Here is a 23,078-nt window from a genome sequence, read left to right as displayed (position 1 = left end):
GATTGGCTCAGAAAGGTGAAAATAGTCGGGACTTCCCGGCAAATAAGCAGAACTGATGACATCTCCGGTGAGATGTGATACACGGCCCTCTAGAGAAGTGGATAGTTTTAGTTTGATTCCTTTAAACGGCTAATCGTGAAAAAGGGGCGGTTGTTGTGAAATAGTGCAAACACACCAGCGGGTCCAATGTCAACATTTGGCGATTCGGCGGCCGAATGAAAAGATGTAGTGGTTATTTTTCTACCACCAGACGGTGGCGCCGTTCCGTTGGTTAAACGTCGAACATCTTTTTTTTCCACCCCGATTCTTAAACAGACAAACATTTAAGACAAGTTATCGGCAGCTTTTTAATTGGCTGAAAAACGTACAAAGAATAAAAGACGGTATTTCATATTTACAAAGTAATACTTCATCGTAATAACCCCTAACACACACACACCACCCCTCCAAAAAAAAAAAAAAAAAAAAAAAAACATTATATTGCACATACACACAATCACATTGATTATTTGCCTCTGCTGAGTTATTTCTGGTCAGATTCACGCCACGTCAGCCGGATATGTTCGCGTCTAAAAGCCAGGATAGGAAGTTAAGAAAAAGGGAAAAAAAAATCATTCGACAAATGAGCGGAGATGCGAAGGCAACAAGAAAGTCTGAAGTAGAAAAATACATATATATATATTTTATCATAACGTGGTAGAAAACGTGTGCAGCGTCTCAAAAGCTACCGAGGAATAAAAACGGGAAGAGAATATAGCCTGCTATCTCTCGTTTCGGCTCGAGGAAACCTTGGGAGAATAAAAACAGGGGGGTCGCGGCCTCGACCCGGCACGTGCACGTCTAGTAAACACTAGAACTGCATTCTTCTGGTGCAGGAAACTATCATTCAAATGCGAGTGCTATAATACCTTTTTTTTTTTTTTCCCAATACATGCTTTAAATCAGCATTCTGTTATTTAATTCTGATTTTTCTGATTTTTTTTTTTCTCAATAATCAACTAGTAAATCCCTGATTCTTTCCCCTTTGACCCTATTTATAAAAAAAAATAAAAGGAACACTTAAACAACACAGTGTAACTCCAAGTCAAGCAAACTTAGGAAGCAACACGGATTCATGTTGATTTGTTTTAAGGACATTTTATCATCGTCGGATCAGCCTGTCGTGTGTTTTTCCACTTTTGTTTTAATTCCAGACCATCATGGGTTCATATATTTGATTTCCACTGATTAATTTTTGTTGTCGAAACTTAAAAATAACAAAGTATTTAATAAGAATATTACACTCGTTCAGCTCTAGGATGTGTTATTATACCGTTCCCTTTATTTTTTTTGGTGCGCTGTTTATTTACATATATATTTATAATGCCAATTTCCATGCGTTTACTCAAACCGAACGGATCTTTGAATAAACGGCCGGGATTTGAGCCGATCCGTTCATTCGGCGCTAGTTTGCGGCTCAGAAAAACACAAGAAGTAGTTTAACAGTCACTGTCCCGGCACTTCGGCGCCCCCGCGGACAATCGGCGGACGACCGGCTTCCAAAAATTGCGAAGGTTAAAAACGAAGGCCGACGTTCTGGAGTGTGACAAAGTGACGCCTGTTGGGTTTGGACGGCGGGTAACATCTGTCAGCTCTTATTCACAGGTCAAACGGTTTGATTCCCGGCCCTTTTCCCGCCGCACCTGGGACACCAGCTGAGTGCAATTACCTGCAATTAACAAGGTGACGGCGAGGACACACACCCAACACACACACACACTCACTCACTCAGCGGCAGCTCACGTCAGTTGTGGGACGAACCGAAGAAAACCTGAAGTTTCTTTTTTTTTTTTTTTTGTATTCACGTGGTAGAAATGGAAATTAAAAATCAATAATTGAGATTATATATATTTATACTTCCGCAGAAATAAATACACGTTTGGAAGCCGTGAACGACAAATCTAAAGGGATCCTCCGAAACAACGGAGGAAGTTTCCTCCCGCTTCCCGTCTAGCACTGCAGTTTACGGATGCTGCGGGAAATCCTCTTAAACTCGCGCTGTCCCTTCTGCCAGCGCTTCAGCGAGGTGATGACCAGGTGGCCGTCCATCTTCTGACCCATGACCAGGTAGGCGGCGTTGATGTCGTTCATCTCCTCGCACACGCACTGCAGGCCGTCCTTCAACCACAGCACCGTCTTCCTCAGGTCGCGCTCCGTCACGCCACTCAGCTTGTAGATGGTCTTGCTTTTTGTCTCCGGCACGATCTTGGTATCGCCGTTGATGTACGAGATCTCCTTCACTTTGATCTTCAGCGCTGCGGAGGAAAGTCGGGGAACGGAAAAAAACAAACACGGGAGTGTATACAGACCCTTCTGGTCCAAATTGAAGCCACCTGAGAAGCTTAGGGCCTCCGCATTTACATATGGTTTGATGCTCAAAGTAGTGAGGAGAGGAATCCTGTTTTCTTTCATAAAAGACAGTGAAACTTCTTCTCGCTCGGGCGCCGCCTCCTTCCCGGGGGCCCCGGCGAGGTCTTTGTGCGAAAAACAAAAAAAAAAAAAGGGGAGAAAAGCTGGAGAACTCACCGAAGTCGTTCTTGCACAAGTTGTCGACGATTTCGTTGTCGTTTTCGTCCGTTTCCTTGCAGGCGTCGCACACTCGGGGCACTGCGGCAGAACAACGCCGTTCAGAACGCGAGCGGACGAAGAAGGCCTCGCTGGCCGACGACCGAGCGCGAAATTTAGAGTTTTAAACGGCGTTCGGCCCTCGCCATGTGTTACTGATTTGACTGACTCGAGTGCGTATGACTCACTGAGGAGAACGATTTCAGAGTCGCCGAGTCGCTCTGCTGAGATACTGAGTGAGTCATTCGTCGAGCTACCGGGTGATTCGTTTGCTCAGTTACGGAGCGAGTCGTTCATTTGGGGAAGGCTGATGTCAGCTTCGAGTGATTCATTTGTTGAGCGATTGAGTCGTTTGTTTTGTGAGTTCGGAAAGCTACGCCGAGCGATTCGTGCGTTGCTGAGTGAGGAGCTGATCTGAGCTACTGAGTGATTCGTTTGAGTGACTGAGTCATTTGCTTTGTCAGTTCAGAGAGTTACTCTGAGCCGTTGAGTGATTTGCTCGTTGATTTCCTGCGACTGATTCATTTGCTGTGAGCAATCTGCAATCCTTGGCTCCCGATTCACAGCAGGGAGCATAAGAGCCGTGAAGCGAATCAAGGAACGAGCTGTTGCTGCTCCCACAGAGCTAATACGGTGATTAACTTAAAAAATATATATATAAAGAGACAGGAAATCATTGTAACTGCATATGTATATATATATATATCTTTGTAGTTACAGTTAACAGTTAAGACAATTTATATTTCATTGTATTTCTTCTTCTTCCTCCTTTCTACTATTATCTATTACTGTTATGTTTTTACTTGAAACTCTGGCACAACAATTTCCTTCAGAATAAATAAAGTTGTTCTCATCTCATATACATATATATATATTCATATGCAGTTACAATGATTTCCTGTCTCTTTGTCGCAGTTGCATGTTAATGAACGAGTTAATAGAGGTGGTGATTCATGAATCAGAAAACGAATCCTCATGTGAACGATTCGTTCGCGACTCGCGCATCACTCCGCAAATCCTCGCGGGGCTCAGCGGGAAAAAAAAAGCGGCCGTGCGGGTTGACGTTACCCTCTCTGGTGACCGCCACGGAGTTGTCCACGCCGGCGGGCGGGATGCACAGGTCGTTGTCGAGCGGGAACCGCTCGCAGTCCAGCATCTTCGGCCACGGGAAGCCGAACGCGGACATGACCGGCGCGCAGCCGCCCTTGACGCGCTCGCACAGCGACCGGCACGGCTGGATGGGCTCGTCCAGGTCGTCCAGGCACACCGGGGCGAACAGCGAGCACAGGAACTTCCTGGTGTCCGGGTGGCACTGCTTCTGCACCAGCGGGATCCAGGAGGACGCCTGTTGCAGCACCTCGTTCATGGTCTCGTGGCCGAGCAGGTTCGGCAGACGCATGTCCGCGTACTCGATGTCGTGACACAGCAGCAGGTTGGCGGGAATGGGCTTGCAGTTGCTCTTCTTGTAGAACAGCTCATGCTGGCCGAAGTTGTACAGTCCGTGGATGGCGTCCGCGCAGGGCGCCAGCGCCACGCATAGCAGCGTCACCGTGGAAACGAAGCCCCGCATTTTGGACACGAGTCGTGCGTGGACGTGCAGGGATGGAGGACCTCCACCAGTGTCCGGCTCCCGCTGCAGCAGGGGGGTTTTCTTCCAGGCGTGTCTGGGAGGAGTCTCCACCTCCTCCCCATCCAGAGCTGCTGCATCCTGCAGGAAACTTGTGCTGTGCATGAGTCTGACAGGCACATTTGATGTCTAATTTTAGCACACACCGCTTTATCACACACACACACACACACAGGGCCTGAAGGAGAATCATAAAAAAAAAACAAAAAAAAAAAAAACACACCCTCTCTGACAGATTGTGTTCATTAACGCTCAAATCAACAGAAATGCGTCCCGGGCGAAGCATTAATTGTGTTTTTTTTTTTTTCGCCGCGGCCTGGAAATGTCAGTGGGGGCGTTTTAACTCGGCTCACTGGAGCGTTCATTTTCCATCATTAGTGGAGTCGCTGGGCTCCTCTGGGCGGGTCTGCAGGTCCAGGGCCCCGCGGTGAAATATTATTTGGCCTGGTGTGAGAGGCAGACCTCCGCTCGGCTCACCGGGAAGGGGGGGCGAAACCGAATCCGCGCCCCGCTTCCGACCCTCCGGGTCTTATCCGCCTCCCCGAGAGCCGGTCCGGGCTTCTCCTCGGGCTTGACCTCGCTCTTTGACCTCGGAAACGAGCGGGCGCCTCAATCCGCCGCGGAATTTCTCGCGTAAAGGTCCAGTTCACCCGAATTACCGGGCCGCCGTCCGTTCATCAGGCGCAGGGAGATTAAACTAATGCGGCGAAATACGGAAATAAATCCTCCCCCTCATTAGGATCGCGCCGCTCCCTTCTCAGGGAGAGGAGGCTTTGGAGGCTATATTTCTACAGGTTTAACATCTGGAGCGCCTCATGCTCCTCTGACCCCACGCCGCTGTGCACTGGCACTCATTACAGCCTCCGAAATGTTTGCTTTATGGAGTTTAAACATCAAGAAACGGTCATTTATATCAAAATCCAGCTCATGTTCGCACGCCCTCCTTATAATCAACCCCTCTGGGAAACCGAGCAAAGTTTCACGGGGTTTTCAACCGTTCGGCGTCTCGTTCACGTTATAAACAACATTCGCTCGTCATAGTTAAGAATAAGAACAACTTTATTTAGCCCGAAGGATAGAATAGTTGTGCAAGCGTTCAACCTCTCATTTACGTCATAGAAAGCTACAACTATTTGTTCCTTATAGAGGCGTGCAAACATTCACCCTCTCGTTCACTCATTATATAAAGACGTACAATGAGTCACTCGTCATAGTTGCGCTCACACCTTATATAGAAACATGCAAGCGTTGACTTTTTGTATAGACGTGCAACCGTTCACTCGTCGCATGGAAACATGCAATTGTTCACTTTTTCTATAGAAACATGCGACCGTTCACCCTCTCATTCAAACATGATACGGAGACGTGCAATCATTCACTTGTCATATAGACGTGCAAGCGTTCACCCTCTCATTCAAACATCATAGAGAACTACAACCGCTCACTCCTTATGGAGAAACATGCTACTGTTCACTCCTCACATGCAATTGTTCACTTTTTATATAGACGTGCAACCGTTCACCCTCATTCACGTCATATAGAGCAGTGTTTCCCAACGTGTGCTGTGAGAGATCATCAAGTGTGCCGAAAAACGCCCACTTTCACCTGATTGGTCCGAAAATTATTTATCCAATGCAAATAATGTGTCTTCCTATGTCTATGTGGGCAGCGTGTGCGTTCCATGGCGACGGGTAGTGAATTAACCTGTGCATCTGTGTATCCGAGTGATTAGTGACGCTTTGCGTGATACATTTTTAAGATAAAAAGTACCCGTATCTGCGTAAACAAACAGGCAGCGTTGTTGAAAACGAGTGAGAAAGCAGTGAAAGCTGCTATAAAGTTGCTGAACTCGTCTCTAAATCCAAACAGCAAAACATTAATACTACCTGCCGGCAAAATCATTGTAGAAGAAATGCTCGGCTCTGGCGTTGATAAAGAAATAGCCAGTTCTCTCAAATAAAACCATTTCCAGACATATTGATGACATGTCTTCAGACATTTGAAAAAAGGGTTCCGGAAAAGTTGCACATCAGTGGGAAATTTGCATCGCAACTTGACGAATCTACAGATATTAGATTCCACACTAAGTAAATTGAGACTACGGTTTCATTCTAATTCGTTAAAAAATGTTTTTGACATTTATTTGCTGGTGGGCGGTGTGATTTTTCTAATGTAAAATATGTGCCGTGGCTCAAAAAAGGTTGGGAAACACTGACATAGAGAACTACAACAATCACTCCTTGTCGACGTGCAAGCGTTCACCCTCTCATTTATGTCATATATAGAGAACTACAACTTCTCAGACATCCAACCAATCACTTTTTTTTTTTTTTTTTTTTTATATAAATGTGCACCCGTTCACCCTCTCGTCCCCCCGTCTGATCGTTTTCTGGTATCCAGTGAACTCTGGCCAGTATTTATCCTGTCAGAATCCCCCCCCCCCCTGTTTTCAGCAGCTCCTTTGAATCTCTGAAAGGTGACGCCTCACTTGTTTTGAGCAGTCGGGCAGGAATTTCTTTTTTTTTTTTTTTCCCCAATAGAAAACCCAGTTGTATCTTTTATTTGCTCTGAATCCCAGGTGCACCGTTTCACTTACTTTATATTTCAGCGGTGTTTTGTTGCCGCCCAGCTGAGCCTGAATGGCAAAAACTGCATTTAGAAAGAAATCTATCTGAAATAAGAAATTAAAATCATGATATTTAACCCCCTCCCCTTCATTGGTGTGTCTGTAACAAAACACAAAACTGCCTTTTTATAAGAGAAAATGATTTTGCATCGCTTGGATTTATGTTAGGTTTTGTTTGTGTGTGTGTGTGTCCAGTCATGGAGAGCAACCCTCCGCCATCAATGCGCCTTCTCGTCCTGCCGCGTCTCCGCAGAATCCCTCCTCCAGCCGGGATTCAAACCGGAGACCGGCGGCGCAAATGACACACGGATCGCCCGAAATGATGAAATGCCGTTTCCAGCGCAGATGCGGCGGAGGGTCGGCGCTCAGGAGGGGGGTAAGCCGATCCCGGCCCGGCGTTTTTAAAGTCTCTCATTACAGCCTCTGCTTGGGAAATGAGACACAGCTTGCCTGACCTACTGCTCCGTTTTGTGCTCCCCCTTCTTTTCTTCTATTCCAACCCGTTTCCTTCCTTTTTTTTTTTTTTTGGAAGTACGAGAAATCAACCGTCTGCGCTCACGTCAAAATCCATTAAGGAATGCAAAGCGCAGGTTCAAGAGCAAAAAAACCCCCCCCCCCAGGTGGAAACGCCGGCACGATCGATTCGTCGAACGGCCCGCGAGAGCGTGTTTAAAAGCTTTGCGGAACCCCAACAATAATGGGGGGATCATTATCGCAGATTTAATTTTTTTTCAAAATCCAGAGCCTCGGACCGTTTCCAGCGTTCCGACGTAGCTTTTCTTCGAGCGTCAGCGGATTCCGTGAGCCGACCAAAACCAATTGATTAATCGCATTATCGATGCCAAGGCCTGAAATTGTCCCGCCGGGATATAAGCTCTTATTTTCCAAAACCGTCGTTTAACATAAATGACACGCGCCGGAGGGCATGTTCCTCCAATTAGGGAGTTATATTTCATTTCAAGCCGACTCCGTCCGCCTCCTAAGTGCTCCACGACAGGCGCGCGGTAATCCGATTCTGAAAACGGTATCCCGCGGCGGCGGGTCGGGCGTTTCCATGACGACGGGATGTCCTCGGATGGGTTTGAAGATCTTCTGACCCCTGACCCCTGACCCAAGCCGCGGAGATGTTTTACAACGCAGACCAAAGTACAGGCGGCGCTGCCGTCACGGGTGTTTGCCGGACCTGATCTCCACCTCATAGGGAGAGGGGGAACCCGCCCCACCTTTGCACATTCCCTGCAGAGGAGCTGCTGCTTCTTCCACCTCAATTTGCAGTGAAGGAACTGTTTGCAGGTCCTAGAACTTCCCCAGGAACCAGGCTCTATGGATTTCAGCTCCGAGAAGCCCCTGGAACCCATGTGGTGCTCGGTGGAACTTCTTGTGGATACTTAGGATACTTCTTTTGGCCTGCGGAGTGCCGTTTTTTTTTTTTTGTTTGTTTGTTTGTTTTTTTCACCTATTGTAGTTCTCGGTCAGATGTTTTCTGGAGACAAATTGCTAAGAAGCGGCGAGAAACGTAGCGGCGAAAAACGGTCTGAGCTCTTCTGGCTTGCAACGGTCGCAGAGAACCATTTTGGCTCAAATAAGTCCGGTGTTAGCTCACGGCTAACGGGTTTTTTCACACGGCGAAGCAGTTCAGGGAGAAGATACATCTCAAACCATCTGATCGTTCGGGGTAAATATTTCGGTCGCGGACTTCCCCTTTGGGAAAGCAAAGCTAAGCGTTCCCCTGGAGGACGCTGGTTCCTAGAATAGATTATTCCTTTCATTGTCACACAGTGCGCAAATTTCAACCAATCACAGCAGGAAAAAAAGAAAAAGTGATAAAAAATGCAAAGCTAACAATAAACAGTGTTTATTGTTAACAACATACCCATGTAACCCATCCTAGATCTGAATGAATGAAATGTTCTTCTTAAATTCTATGTTCTTTACATCGTTGAATGTGCCAACAACAAAATCACACAAAAATGATCAACGGAAATCAAATGTATGAACCCATGAAGGTCTGGAATCAAAATGAAAGTGGAAAACACACTACAAGTTGATGTCATGTCCTTCAAAACAAGTCAAAATGAATCCGTGTTGCTTCCTAAGTTTGATTTCACACAAGTGCAATGGACTTGGAGTTAGATTGCATTGTTAAAGTGTTCCCTTTATTTTGTGTATTAACAGGTAGGATTGTTTAACAAATTGCAACTAAACAATATGTTGACAATATATAAACATGTGCAAAAGTGACGACGAGCAGCGAACCACGGCAGTGGTGTCCGAGTGAATGAATGAAAATGGTGAAGGAATGGATGAAAAAGAAGTATTGAAAGCAGAGCTGTGGTGAAGGAGCTGCTCGTGATGTTCTCCAGGGGAAGGAGGCGTTCATCGCAGATGATCGCTTCGTCCACGGAATTAGCCTTCCTTGGCAATTTGCCGATGTTCTTCCCGCCAGGCCGCCGCTCCAGCAGGCGACTCCAAAGAAAATGCCGGATGCCACCACGGTGTCGAAGAAAGACGGGAGTTCTTAGGTTTTTCACGCGGAGGAGAAGAATGTTTGAAAGAAAGGTAGTTCTAGAAGTTGTTTGGAGGTTTTGGGGACTGCGAATGATGCCGGTTGGAGCTGCTTTCTGACGACTCTTGGTTTGCGGTGGCATCAAGCTGTAGACCAGAAGGACCTGCAGAGGAACAACCCTGAACCTGCCGCCTTCGGTTCCTCTGTTCTGCATTCAAGGTGAGGACTCAAATGATTTCTTCTGCTATGAGTGTAAGGCAGCGTCCCAGGTGAGTTCAAATCCCTTCCAGAGACGGGAGTTTTTCCACTTTCATGGCCGCTGGCCGTCATCTTCAGAACGAGCGCGAGGTTAAGCAGAGCCGCGGAGGAGGTCTGTTCTGGCTGAGACAAACTGCACTTCTGTCCACAGCTTCAGATGAGGAGGAGGAGGAACTCGGACCGTCGGCCAAAGGGGAGTATCTTCATCGTTGCGGCCCATCGGAGGTTCCGATTCCTTGAGGAACGGCTCCGTCGGAGGGCCTGCATGTGCTGGATGTTCTGGAGATACAAGTCAGACTGAGATGGTTTGGAATGGTGAAGATCTGGGTAGGAGGTAGGTGAGGTCTGGAGGGGAAGAGAACAGGAAGTTAGATGGAGGGAGATGATTGGCTAAAGGGAGAAGACCGAGGTGGTTCTGATTCCTCAAATTAGCTTCTCGTGATATAAAATGGGAGCTGAAGGGTGGATCCCTTCTTCTGATTGGCTCTCTGTGCATGTCATGTGATGTGGTTTGAAAAAAACGTGACTCCTCCAGAAGCTCCCTGGAAGATGGAAATGGTTTGGAGCTTCTACAGCAGAGAGGTCATTGGGCTTTTGTTCGATTGTTTTGTCGTTTATGCTACGTTGCGGTGTTTTGTTTTTGTACCGACAAAAACGCTCTTGTGCCTATTTTATTGTTGGTATCCACGAAACCTCACGAACATCTGACACGGGCTTCGGTGTGAACGCGGCTTTGGCTTCCACTCATTGTTTTGACATCACTTTAGGGACACGTTCTGTTAAGAAGAAAGACTCGTCAACAATTCCACGCTCAGACTTTAAAATGGCCCCTTTGTCCTTGAAACCGGATGCCGCTATTCGTCGCGCTCTGCACTTCGGAGCGACGGCCAAAATATCGGAAGGAGACCTCAGACGAAAACAGGCACCTCCTGGAGGACCGGCTCTTCGTTTTCCCACCTTTTTGCGAGCGAAACGTTTTCCCTCTGGAGTGCGACCGATAACTCCATTGGACCTCGGCAAATGTGATTAGGGCTAATTTTATCCAGATCTCCACCCGACCTGCCAGCGGCCGCAGACATCAAGGGGTGAAAAGGACTATTCTAGGAAATCCGAGTGAGCTGTGGAATCCGAGCAGATAAGAGCTGAGGGGAAACGGAGCACGAAAAATGTTAAGATACTTAATTGGGACCTGTTTGCTCCCTGGTTCAGAACGGTTTTTGACAAGGAGGCTGGGAAAAAAATAAAGCTCAGGATGTTTGAAAACATTGCTCGCATTCCACGGTCCGACCTCTCTCCGCTGTGATTGGGCGAGAGGTTCACCCTGGACCCGTCACATAGAGGAACATACAAGTATTCACCCTCTCATTGGCACGTCACATAGAAGCATACAAGTCATCTGCTTGCTTTTTGGGTCGCCTGTGGACCTCTTGCATGTATTTGGACCATCCGAAGAACCTTGAAGAACCTCACACACACACGGGAGACCGTGGACACTCTTACCAGAAAGACCCTTAGTGGGAATCAGACCCTCTTGCCTTGAGGTGGAAGTGCTCAGAAGGAAGATGGATATGAATTGGACCAAATCCAGGCGGAGGTCTACGGGTCAGAACGCTTTGCCAATAATCCAAACCTGAAAATGCATCCAGCTTCAAGAACGAATCAGATGGACAGATGGACCTCTGGCATTTTAATGTCCAGAACTGGTGAGATACCTAAGAGAAGATGTGCCTATTGCAGTTTAATGATTTTTGGCAAATTGGATCATTTGTCGTGGTGTTGATGAAGACTCTTCCTCCTCCTCTGAATGCTCAGACAGATATCTGCTCATCTTGGACAGCTGTTTTGATTGTCCAACTCCCGATCAGCTCTTTGTAGATGTTCATTTATGGTGGATCAGAACAGGGTCGTGTAGCACAGCTGGTCTGAATGGCTCCACCTTTTCATCAATCTTTCTTCCAATGAACTGAACTCATGGCTCAGTCGCTGAAGATAACCAAGACATTGTTGCGGACATTTTCACAATCCAGGGGAAAAAAAAAAAAAAAAAGTTTCAGAAGATCGCGGAGTGACCCGGCCGTGACCGCCAGGCTTCCCGGTAAGACATACCTCCGAACCCTGTTGTCTTCCAGATGTCTCCACAGCTTGTATCTCAAGATGTGAGCAGTTCTCAATGGATCAGAAACACGGCATACAAGGAGAACACGGTTGTATTTCGGGTTGACGGGTTTCCTTAGCTAACTTCTTCTCAAACTACTAATACGTAGTTGTCTGATGAATGATTCCCCAACTTTTGTATCTTCTGAGGGGGATTCATTACGTTCTCCGAGGTGAGCGTGTCTGTGAAGACCCGAAACTGATGTATCGGCGTCTCTGAGCCAAAGACCCGTGTTTTTGAAGCGCCCGATCCGTCCGACCGCCACAACGCGCTCCCTCCGTCGCTCCGATCTATCGCAAAACATGAAAATGATCTCCGGTTGCAAAATGGCAGTTTAATTGACGGAGGAAGTTCACCCAAAAGTTGCGTCCCCGCCCCCGATGATACGACTTCAGATGTGTTATTAACGGACGTTGGAAGCGGCGGCGGCGCAAGCAAACTCCCCCCGAGTTCACATTTGTGTTTGGTTTTATTGATTCCAGTCTCGCGTGCGTTTTATGGGCCGTGATATCTTTTGAGGAATGTCCAAGGAACCTTTTTTTTTTTATTTTTATTTTTTTAAAGCCGTCCTCCTCGTCGGTTTGACGATCGTTGCTGGGTCGAGTCCACGGTCCTGCACGTAAACAGTAGTTTGATATCCTTTTCTTCATGCTTGCAGGCCTGGGGTGCAGGAGTCTGGGGATGCTCCGGGACAAATCTTGATTTTATGCCCCAAAAACGCAACAATCAGGCATATTTAATCTAAATATGAGGAAAAGATTTGAATATATAAACACAGATGACACTTTTTTTTTTTTTTTTTTTTTAATGCTATAAATCATTTAGATTTATTTTGTTATTTTCTGCTAATAATACCTGAACCGATTCGCTTTTTACATCCTCTGTAATAAATTATTTTTCAGCGCTTATTAAAGCCTGGCGGGTCGGTTGCTCCTGTCTCATAGAAGACCTCAGATATATTTTAATTTCAGTTTTGAAAATTACTTTTTCAAAAATAAAACAACTTTATTTTACCCCTTGGCCCACGGGGACACTAATTTTTTTTTTACATTTTTTTTTTTTCTGATTGCCAGAATTATTTTAATTGATTTCAGTCTTGAAAATTACTTTTTCAAAAATAAGACAACTTTATTTTACACCTTGGCCCACGGGGACACTATTTTTTTTTTTCTTTTCCTGATTGCCAGATTTATTTTAATTAAGTTCAGTCTTGAAAATTACTGTTTGGAAAAAAAAAAAAAACAACCCTTTTGTCCTCTTACCCCTAAGGAACAAAAAGTATTTTTTTCTGATTGTCAGATATATTATAATTAATTTCAGTCTTGAAAATGGCTTGGAAAAAAAGCTTTATTTTACCCCTTGGCCCATGGGAGCTAAACTTTTTTTTTTCTGATTGTCAGATTTATTTTAATTAATTTCAGTCTTGAAAATTACTTTCAAAAAACAAACCCTTTTTTGCCCCTTACAGAGAAATAAATTATTTTTTCTGATTGTCAGATGCATTTTAATTAATTTCAGTCTCTAAAACTACTTTAAAAAAAAAAAAAAAAAAAAACTTTTTGTCCCCTTACCCCTCTGGGAAAAAAAAAAAAAAATTCTGATTCTCAAATACATTTTAATTAATTTCAGTCTTTAAAATGACTTTAAAAAACAACTTTATTTGTCCCCTTCACCCTCAGGGACAAGAAGTTGTTTTTTTCTGATTCTCAGATATATTCTAATTAATTTCAGTCTCGAAAATGACTTTTAAAAAAAAACCAAAACTATTTCTTTGCTTGGCCCTTGGGGACAAATATAATTTTCTTTTTTTCTGATTCTCAGATGTCTTAATTAATTTCAGTCTTGGAGGGCGAACGGCTGCCTCTGCAGTGCACGGAGTCTCCAAAATTTGATTTATCAACACTGAAATCTTAAAATTATTGTCTCATTTCCTTCTCTGATTGAATGCACCCATCCGATGGATGACTGTAAGATAAGATAATACTTTATTGAGGCCCATTGTGGAAATTAATTTGTCACAGCCGTGCAACAATATCAATAAGTATAACAGACAATTAAAATGACAAACTCATTCTTGTTGTTTTGGTTGTCTGTGCTCCCCCTTACATTTTTTTTCCCCATACTGCTATCTATTTTTATCCTTTGTTTTGCTTATTTTGCTGTCTATTTTTTGTGGATATCTTTTGCTATCTTTGAGCAAAAGACGTTTTTTTTTTTTTCTTTATTTATATTTCTACTCATTTATTGATGCTGTCATTGTTGCACTGCTGTAACAAAAGAATTTCCTCTCTGGGAATCAAAAAAAGTATTATTCTATTATCACGACAATAAAATGGATAGGAAGTGACAACAGAATGAAAACAAGGATAAAAATAAACAGGATGATAATAGAGGGAAAAAAATGATAAGATAAGAACAACTTTATTTATCCCGAATGAAATTGTTGTGCCAGAGTTTTAAGCAAAACATAACAATAATAGTAGGAAGGAGGGAGAATAAGAAATACAATAAAATATAAAGTGTCAAAGTTAAGGCTAGCAAGTGTTTTAAGGTCCTAAAAAGTACAAAAAAAAAATAAATAAAAGAATGACGACAACAAGGATAAAAATAGATAACCAGATAAAACATAAATCATAACCAGATAAGAAAAACAGATAAAAAAAAAGACTAGAAATGTCTTCACGTGCTGGAAATGAGCGTCGAGAGGGAACGGCAACGCCACGAGCCGTTTCACGAAAATACCCAAATCTTGCATCCATTTCTAGATCGTGATGCAGCTCGAATATTTGTTCCCGCCGCCGCCGCCGCCGCCGCTTCCCAGTAGCGGTTGTGCTTTGCTTGTAGATGACGGTGTGTGGAGGCGGATGGAACAAGCCCGAGGCGCTGCATGTTAAACCTGCAGAGTCCTGCTGGGCCGGCGGAGGGAAGCGATCCAGGGTTAGCCCAAACTCACCAGGCGGACTCGCCACTGCACGCACAAACACATAAAAAAAAAAAAACAAAAAAAAACCCGGCTTCGCATTAACGAAGTAATGGCTCCCCCTCTAACGCCGAGGGCTTTTCCAACCTCAAACATCCAACAAAACAACCTCCTTCAGAGCGTCTCTGCTTTAACCGTTTAGCGTGCCGGCTGCAGTCGCTGCGAGCGGACGGGGCGTCTCGGGACTTTCGCGCACGGGCGAAAGAGTAAACACGGCCGCGCTCACCTTTCGCTGCGGCGCCTAATTCAATATTCTCCGAATCCTCTTGCTTGACAGTTGTGGTAAAATTATGGTGGTGGCGCAAAACCTAGACGGAGCGCTCCAACCAAAACATGGCGGCGGCGCTGCCTCGCGCTGCCAGGAGTTAAATATACGCCCTATCATATGACACATGCGGTGTATACAAGCCGAAAAACGACATGAGCTCCGTTCCGTACCGTGCATAATGTCTGCGTTCAAGGCCGCTATTACATCTGAAACTTTGTGCATGAAATGACAAACCTGCTCAACGTCAAGAATACGAGACCGCGGTGTTTGCATCATCTCAGTCGGCGTCCGTTTGCCAACAGAGCGGAACAATAAACCAGTGCTTCTAAAACGTATTTGCAACCAAAATACAAAAATACAACAAAGAAAAGATCTGACCGCTGGCTTGAAGTTGGACTATCGTCGTTTCTTTTTTAATCCTTGAACAAAAGAAACCCGAAAACTTTATTTTGCTATACTCGCACTCGTAACTTGTTTTCTCTGCGAGTGCCGAGGTCTCCTTCCCGGATGCTCTCGGGCGTTCGTTTCAGGTTTTTCGCCCAACGGGAGTTACGTAGCTGCGCGTACAGTAACACAAAAGTCGTGTTTCTTGTACTCTATGCTTAGAAACTCCACATGGACCACTGAGCGCAGTCACTCTCCTTCCGTAACCTTGTTTTTTCCCAGTCTACCCACTGGAGCAACTGGGAGGAGCATGAAAACTCTGCACAGAAAGTTCCCCTAGTTGGAATTGAACCAGGATCCTTCATACCGTGAGGCCGAAGTGCTAACCAGTGCGCCAAGGTTTCTTGCACCTTATGCGTATCCTTGGAAACGCCACAGAGTGCTTTCCTTCATCCGTCTTCCGCCACTTATCCTGCACTCAGGACGCTGGGTTCACCCAGTCCATGGCAGGACCACATAGATGGTCCCCTTGTTGGAATCGAACCAGGGTCCTTCGTGCCGTGAAGCCAAAGCGCTAACCACTGCCGTGCTGCGTTCCTTGCGTGATGTCGCTTTACGAATTCTTGTAGAAATCTTCTTGTCTTGGTAACTTGACGTTTCGGCCCCTCATCCGAGAGGCTTCTTCTGTTCTAATGATGGGAGTTTCCGAATATAACTGCCTAGGGAAGTAATGGTGGCTTGTTTTGTAAATGGAAGAGTCGATCTGCCGAACCTGGGTGCAAGGGGGGGTTGCTATGTAAATGCAGGTGTTGTTTGTTGGAACAAAGGTGCAACTACGTGGGATTACCTGGACTGGAAAGTGAAAAGGTGAAGCTAAATATAGTAGTGAAACCTGTAGGATCACATGAAATGAGGCTCATGTGGATGTTACCGGGGGGCTGGTTCTGGTGGTGGGTTCACCACCGGGCCAAGAACATCCCGCCAACCGGAAGCAAGACCGAAGTACAACGCGCTAGGAAAGCTTTGAGATCCTGTGGCTTCCCTAATTTGGCCTTCGCCAAATCAGAAACCACCAGATGAACATCGTCATACCGTATGTTGTTGGTGTTTCGGAGAAACTCCGAAGGGTATTCAACAAACCCAACACCCTGAGACAGAAAGTGGTGCACCACAAGGACATCACCAAGGACAAAGGAGGGGTGAAATGCCTTCAAGTGAAGAAATTCAAGTCCAGTTGCCAAGACCGGAAGATTTCGACAAGAATTCAGCAGAGATGACATGTATGCTCAAGAACTCCACGCGGGCCACTGAGCGCCATCCTGCACCTTCTGATCGTTGGAGAATCAGCAGGGATCGTCGTCCAACCGTGACAAAAACCTAGAATTTCACAGAAAATTCCATGTTGTTTGTTGCACGCCGTATTTGAAATATGTCTTAGGGACGAAGAGGGGAGCCGGGTCGGACGGACCTGACCTCCGGGGCGTTTGATCACCTTGTGGTCTTTTGATGTCTGCCGAAAACGGGAATAGATGGACTCCCTTTGGACGGGCGGGGAGGGGAGCTGTCACCGCCACCTCATCTAGACCGTGGCGGTCGCCGCCGCCGTTTGAACCTGAGGTTGGGGTATAAATCGCCAGCGTGGGACCTCGGCCAGACCCATCCATCACCGCAGAATCGGGGGCACCTGCCCCCCCCTGCACCTTCACCCCAAAACAACCCCCCACCTCCGGCCCTTTTCGGGGTCGAGAAGAACTTTGCACGTCCGGAGACGTCGTTTCTAACAGTTCGCAAAGGAAGAAACAGGGGCGGGGGTGGGGGTTAAAGGTCGTGATGTCGTAAACGTTAGCAGAGGAGGCCACACAAGCTTCCGAAGCAACGTGAAAATAATCAGCAACGTAAACAGTTTATAACAACAAAGTAACGCTGTGAAGAAATGCGCCAGAATGAAACATGGAAAAACAGACGAATCAAATCCGCTGCGAGGATCGATGGTCTCAACAACGGCTTTTTATACAAAAGAATTGTTCTCCTCTCATTTTTGGTCCATCTGTTTTGTATATTTTGGCCAAAAAAGCCCATCATTGATTTGATTGGACCCAAATGTGAAGCTGGAGGCTCCAGCAGACTTCCACAGCCCGGTCCACCCTCTTTCTCCTGCTCTCTTGCGGTAGAGCTCCTGTTTCCCCCCCCGGGTCCTGGTCCAAAGCCTCCAGGCTCATCTGTGTGTGTGTGTGTGTGGAGTTGATCTTCATTTCAACTTATTGGAGTAAAATCTCCACTTTAATAGCAACACTTGAACAGGATCATGTGACCTCCTGGTCGACTCTTCCGATCAGAGGGTTGTAAAACGCCGCGAGTCTCCGAAGTGTCCAGATGTGTGGATGAAAGCGGGAACAGTTTGGTCGTTTCTACACGACTTGCGGATGAAGGGGTGAATGTTTGCGTCCTCAGAGGGTGATTTAGTGTCTCCGTACGATGGGTGAATGGCTCTTCATGTGACCCTGCGATCGACCAATCGCAGCTCCAGCACCCCGAGATCATGGATGAATGAATGAATAAATAGCTGACGTCAATTGAGTGACCTGAATAGGTGGATCATTTATCGCTAAAATACAACATATCGCAGAAATATCAATATGTCGTCTTGCACTCGTCAATACTTAAGAGCTGAATGTTGAGGTTTTTAATCTGTTTTTTTTTTTTTTTTCCTCTGAAATCGTCCCAAACTGTACATTTGGGCAGAAAACTTCTCTGTCTCAAAACTGTTGCGCACTTTCTTAAAATAGACCCTTAAATGTGAAAAAATTAAAAAAAACGGTTCCTCATAAAATGGCCGGCAGTGATGCTTGCTCGCTATCAGCGCTATCTGAGGAGACGTCGGCCCAAGCCGCTCTCTGGCATCCGTCTCACCACACGCTTGTCAAACATCTGAGAAGATGCTCCACATGGTTTTGATAAGAGCGGAGGTAAGATGGTCAGCGGGCGCAGTTTTCTCCCTCTGTGATTAATAACCTCCGCCGAAGAGGTTCGGGCGCTATTTGTCTGTCTGGTTTTGCAGGATTGCGCAGAAACTCCTCGGTCGTTTTTTTTTTTTTTTTTTTTGCGGGACGAGCGCCGGGAATCGGGAATGACGAAGGCGTCGGCGCACGAATCCCGGAAAGAAACGGTTATCGATGCGAAATCGGCTGTTATGGAGAAGGAAAAAAACTGAGAGGAAATAAAAGCCCTTTTGCAAAAATGAACCATACAAGCGCTAAGCACGCAAAGTTAGTATTAGCGTGCAGCTGCGTTTTATTCTCAAATATTTGGTATGTGCATATCATGCAGGCGGCGAGGAAATTAGCTCAGAGTTGGCGGCCTTCTGCCTCGACCGGAAGAACCGAGAAATAGAAAAGTTGCGATTGAGACGGAGGCATGAATTATCTATTACTGCTAACAACAGTTGCGCTAACAGTTACATGCTAATAGCTGAATATTAGCTTAAGTGTTCATTAAATTAAGAACAATAATGGGAGAACCGAGAAAAAGAAAAGTTGCGATTGAGACGGAGGCATGAATTATCTATTACTGCTAACAACAGTTGCGCTAACAGTTACATGCTAATAGCTGAATATTAGCTTAAGTGTTCATTAAATTAAGAACAATAATGGAAGAACTGAGAAAAAGAAAAGTTGCGATTGAGACAGAGGCATGAATTATCTATTACTGCTAACAACAGTTGCGCTAACAGTTACATGCTAATAGCTGATTATTCGCTTAAGTGTTCATTAAATTAAGAACAATAATGGAAGAACCGAGAAAAAGAAAAGTTGCGATTGAGACGGAGGCATGAATTATCTATTACTGCTAACAACAGTTGCGCTAACAGTTACATGCTAATAGCTGATTATTCGCTCAAGTGTTCATTAAATTAAGAACAATAATGGATGTTTGGCGTGACGCTGCACCGGATCAAGCCACGCCCCCTCGGGAACCTGACCAATGAGAGAGCCCGAGGACTCGGGAGAAGATATGAAGTTATCGTGCACTAATGGAGGGACGGGAAGGCATCATGGGAAATCCCTCAACAAAGTAAAACTACCCAGACATCAGAGGATGTCAAAGACTCCGAGAATACTTTGCTTTGAGAGTTTTTAGTCTGAGATTCTACGAAGATTGCGAATCTTAAGGGTTACAACTAGATTATTTTAGCATTTTCCCGTCATTTGCTTTCCCTTCTCTGCTCGCTGGTGATCCGTTGGAGAGCTGAGATGCTCTTTCTGGAAGCTCCACGCTCATCAGGACATTCTCCGCCTTGCCCGTTCGTCCGTTCCGCCAACAAATACCGTCTCCGCCGCCAATACCGCTCTGGGGATTGTTTGTCTACCAGGTTTCTGGTTTCGTTCGGTTGCCGATCGCGTTACGTCATCGTAAAGACCGAAAGACTTGTGACGATATCACTGTTTGCCACTGGCAGACCTCGGTAAAGGAGGCTGTTCGCACGCGGCCACGCTCGAATGATTTCTCGCCGCCGGTCATACGAGTCTCGCACTCGCCTCGGAGTGCCGCTTTAAAAATTCGCAATGATGTCAAGTGGCTGCAAAAACTTAGTTGTGCCTCCAGGAATCACAGCTGGAATTGAGTTTCTTCTCTTGATGGCCGCTTTCACAGAATCTGTTATATGGTCCGAAAAAAAAAAAAAAAAATGGGGCGCTTACCGTAGCATTCCGGTGCTAATGGAAAAATCCATAGATTAGCCACGCAGCCACTCCAGGAACAAAATTTCTTTACACCTTTAAGAAAATCCGCAGGTGTGAGCATTAGCTGCATTAGCCTCCAGCAGAACAACCAGGAGCTACCTGAGCCTCTGAACCTGGACACCAAGCGTCAGACCGCTGAAGTTCCACTCGATTGGAAATGTGTTTTGGGGTGTCTTCTGCGGAGCTGTTTTCTCTCTTTATATGTTTTGCAGGTAGTTCCAAGCAGCTGAGAGTGTTTTGCTAATTGATTGCAGTTCCCTATTGGTCCCGGCCAGGATGCAAAATGTCATTCCAGAGAGAGAAATTCTAGCAGCCAAGGACTTTACACTTTCTATCCCGACCTTTTGTTTGGTCTCGTGGCTCTAGACAGGGACCTGACACAATCGGGGACTCGTTCCAGTCTTCTTTTTCTGGTTTTCCTGATTTTAAGCCATGTTTTTGCAGCGCCGTCCTCGCTCTTCCTTTCAGATCCGACGCATTCGTTTGGAGCGTGCTTGTGGCCCGCGAACCCAGGGTGAGTTTTGCTTTTTTATTTTTTGATTTGGGAAGTGGGCTTATAGAAGCAAACCCGGGGGCAGGTGACTTGTACACCTTCAATCGGTATGCTTTGAGGATATTTGAGGTTTATCTTAGTTTCGGGGAAGGTAACTAGGGGTTGCAGCGTTTGCTTCCGCGTGGGCAAAAACCAAAGTTGGCACTTTAATTTTTGCCTTCTAGTTTTTTTTGTCTTCTAATGAAAGCATGCTTCAGATTTCAGTGCTGGAATACATTTCAGCGTTTTTGAACCATCTGTTTCGACTATTGGAAAAGTTTGTTTCTCGAGTTTGTTCTTTTTCTGTGACCAAAAAAAAAAGACAGGCATTATTCACTGCTTGTGACGGCCAGGATATTATCGCTATTATTACATCACGACCCTTCTACTTCATCTGTAAGCCTTGTAAGTAGAGTGACCAACGCACAATACCCTGGTTGGCGTTCTTCATCCTCGAGGGTCGCGGTCAGTGAACGCAGAGACAGGTGCTGCAGCAGAAGTGTCGCTAAGCTAACAACAAGGCTAGGGCTTCCCTCTCGCTGGTACTATTTTACATTGGAGTAGAAACAAGTGCGGAGGTAAACAATAAACCTCACCCTCTAACGCCGAGGAAACCCCATTAAAATAGTTTTATCACTGGATAGGAAAGGAGTTTAACAACTATTCATTATGCACTTTCTGTGCAAGTAAACGGAACCGTGATCTCAACAAAGCATGATACGGCCGTGAAGTCGCCCCCGGAGTTACAAGCCAGAAACCGCAACGTAGAACTCGCTAAGAGGCCGGTAATTATCTCTTTAGAATGCAAATGGAGATAAATATTAAATATGGGCCAGACCGGGAGCACAGATGGCTTTTATTTGTCACCGCGGCTCGGCTTACAGAAGACTACCGGGAGACTATCAGATAACGTTCCCCTCTTTTTTTGCTCTGCTGAGAAGACACAGGAAGGAGCTCAGCCCTGACCAGATCTGACAGCTGATGGTCCAACGGGGATGAATTATTCAGCAGCTAAACCCACGTCGGTGATGTTTCGCCGTCCTCTTGCGGGAATGATCTTCAAGAGTCCTTCGCTCCCGCGGATCCCAGATGGACCTTCGCCAAACGCCTTGACCTCTGGAGTCCCCCCCCCCCCCCATTCCCCGGGTGTCCGGTATCACCGCTTCTTTCGGTTAACAGCTAATCGTTCGGGACGCGCGCGCTTTTGAAGGATTTGGCCTCTAACATTATCACGCCGATGAATATCCGATCCGGCGTTAAGGCAGTTTCGCTTAATTGCGGAATGATGTTAATTAGCCGCGCTGCAAAAATCTGTTTTTTCTGCCCCCCTTCCTCCCCGGTTCCTTCTACCTCTGCGATCCAGCTGCATCAATACAGTGGCCTCATTGAATCCGACGAGAAGGCCGCGTGTTTTTTATGCGGCGCTAATGTCTAAACACAACCCGAGACTACTTCCAGACCCCTGATTGCCGAGACACATCTGCTCCTTTCGGCCGTTCGTGTCATTGATGACGGTTTCCTCCTGAGCCGCGGGGAAACAACCCGGTCGCTTTCTGCTGATTGGTTTTTTTGAGCAACAGAACCCCTCTACCCAGAAAGAAAACAAATAATCTCAGGAGCCTCCGGGGTGGTTTTTTTTTACACGACGGTGAACGGAGGGTTTACTGCGAGAGCTTTGCGGAAAGATCTCCCAGAGCTTTTGTAAAGCTCTTTAAGTAATATGGAGGAGAACATCGGCAGATCTAATTCAGTTGTAACAACATAAGACCCAGAGGTGGGAGATTTCAAAGGAAAAACATTTCGGGGCCTAAAATTCACCCGATTTTTTTTTTTTCCGTCTGAACTTTTTGCACTTTCTAGAACCCAGACAGGGAAGTTCCTTTGGACAGCGGAGGAAACTATGGACCTCGTTTCCCATCTTAGCTCGCACACTGAGGCGGGATCTTTTAATGGCTCCTTAGTAACCCATGTGACGTAGGCGATTGGATTTGATTGGTTCTTGCCATTTTTTTTTTTTTTTAATTTTCGATCCCCGGTCGGACGTTGTCTTGCAACAAAATGGACAGAAGCGGCGAGAAAAGGAGCGAAGAAAAGGTCCAAGCGGTTCTACATTTGGGCCAGAATAAGTGCTGAGCTAGCTAACGGCTAACGGGGTTCAACATTTCAATCCATCTGACGGTTCTTATTCCTGCCGTGCAAAACATGAATCCAAGTTGTCCACGTTGTCTTCTTCTTCTCCTTGGGTGGTTTGGTTTGGAGTTCGGAGCTTGAGGTGCAAGGAGATGCAGAGCTAAAAGGAGGCTACATCCTGGAACCATTCTTGAGCTGGACACTTCTGAGTTTTTTTTTTGTTTTTGCAGAAAGCAGCTACTCAGTCACTTTCTATTCACCTTTTGATT

At 45.9% G+C, this 23,078-nt stretch overlaps 1 protein-coding gene across 1 annotated transcript; it reads right to left on the bottom strand.

Moving 5' to 3' along the window:
- Positions 1-1,816: 1,816 nt before the first annotated feature.
- Positions 1,817-4,279, bottom strand: sfrp2 (secreted frizzled-related protein 2). The gene is made up of 3 exons (XM_086157499.1): positions 3,673-4,279; positions 2,566-2,646; positions 1,817-2,294 (listed from the first exon to the last, which is right to left on the bottom strand). Exons 1-3 carry the CDS (start codon positions 4,172-4,174, stop codon positions 1,990-1,992), a joined length of 888 nt encoding a protein of 295 aa, XP_086013625.1. The 5' UTR covers positions 4,175-4,279; the 3' UTR covers positions 1,817-1,989.
- Positions 4,280-23,078: the final 18,799 nt, after the last annotated feature.

The sequence above is a fragment of the Fistularia commersonii genome, chromosome 12 (genome assembly GCF_037954325.1).
Source record: "Fistularia commersonii isolate RoL2024-O1a breed Wild chromosome 12, RoL_Fcom_v1.0, whole genome shotgun sequence".
NCBI classification, from domain to species: Eukaryota; Metazoa; Chordata; class Actinopteri; order Syngnathiformes; family Fistulariidae; genus Fistularia; species Fistularia commersonii.
This window is presented reverse-complemented; position numbering and strand designations above follow the sequence as displayed.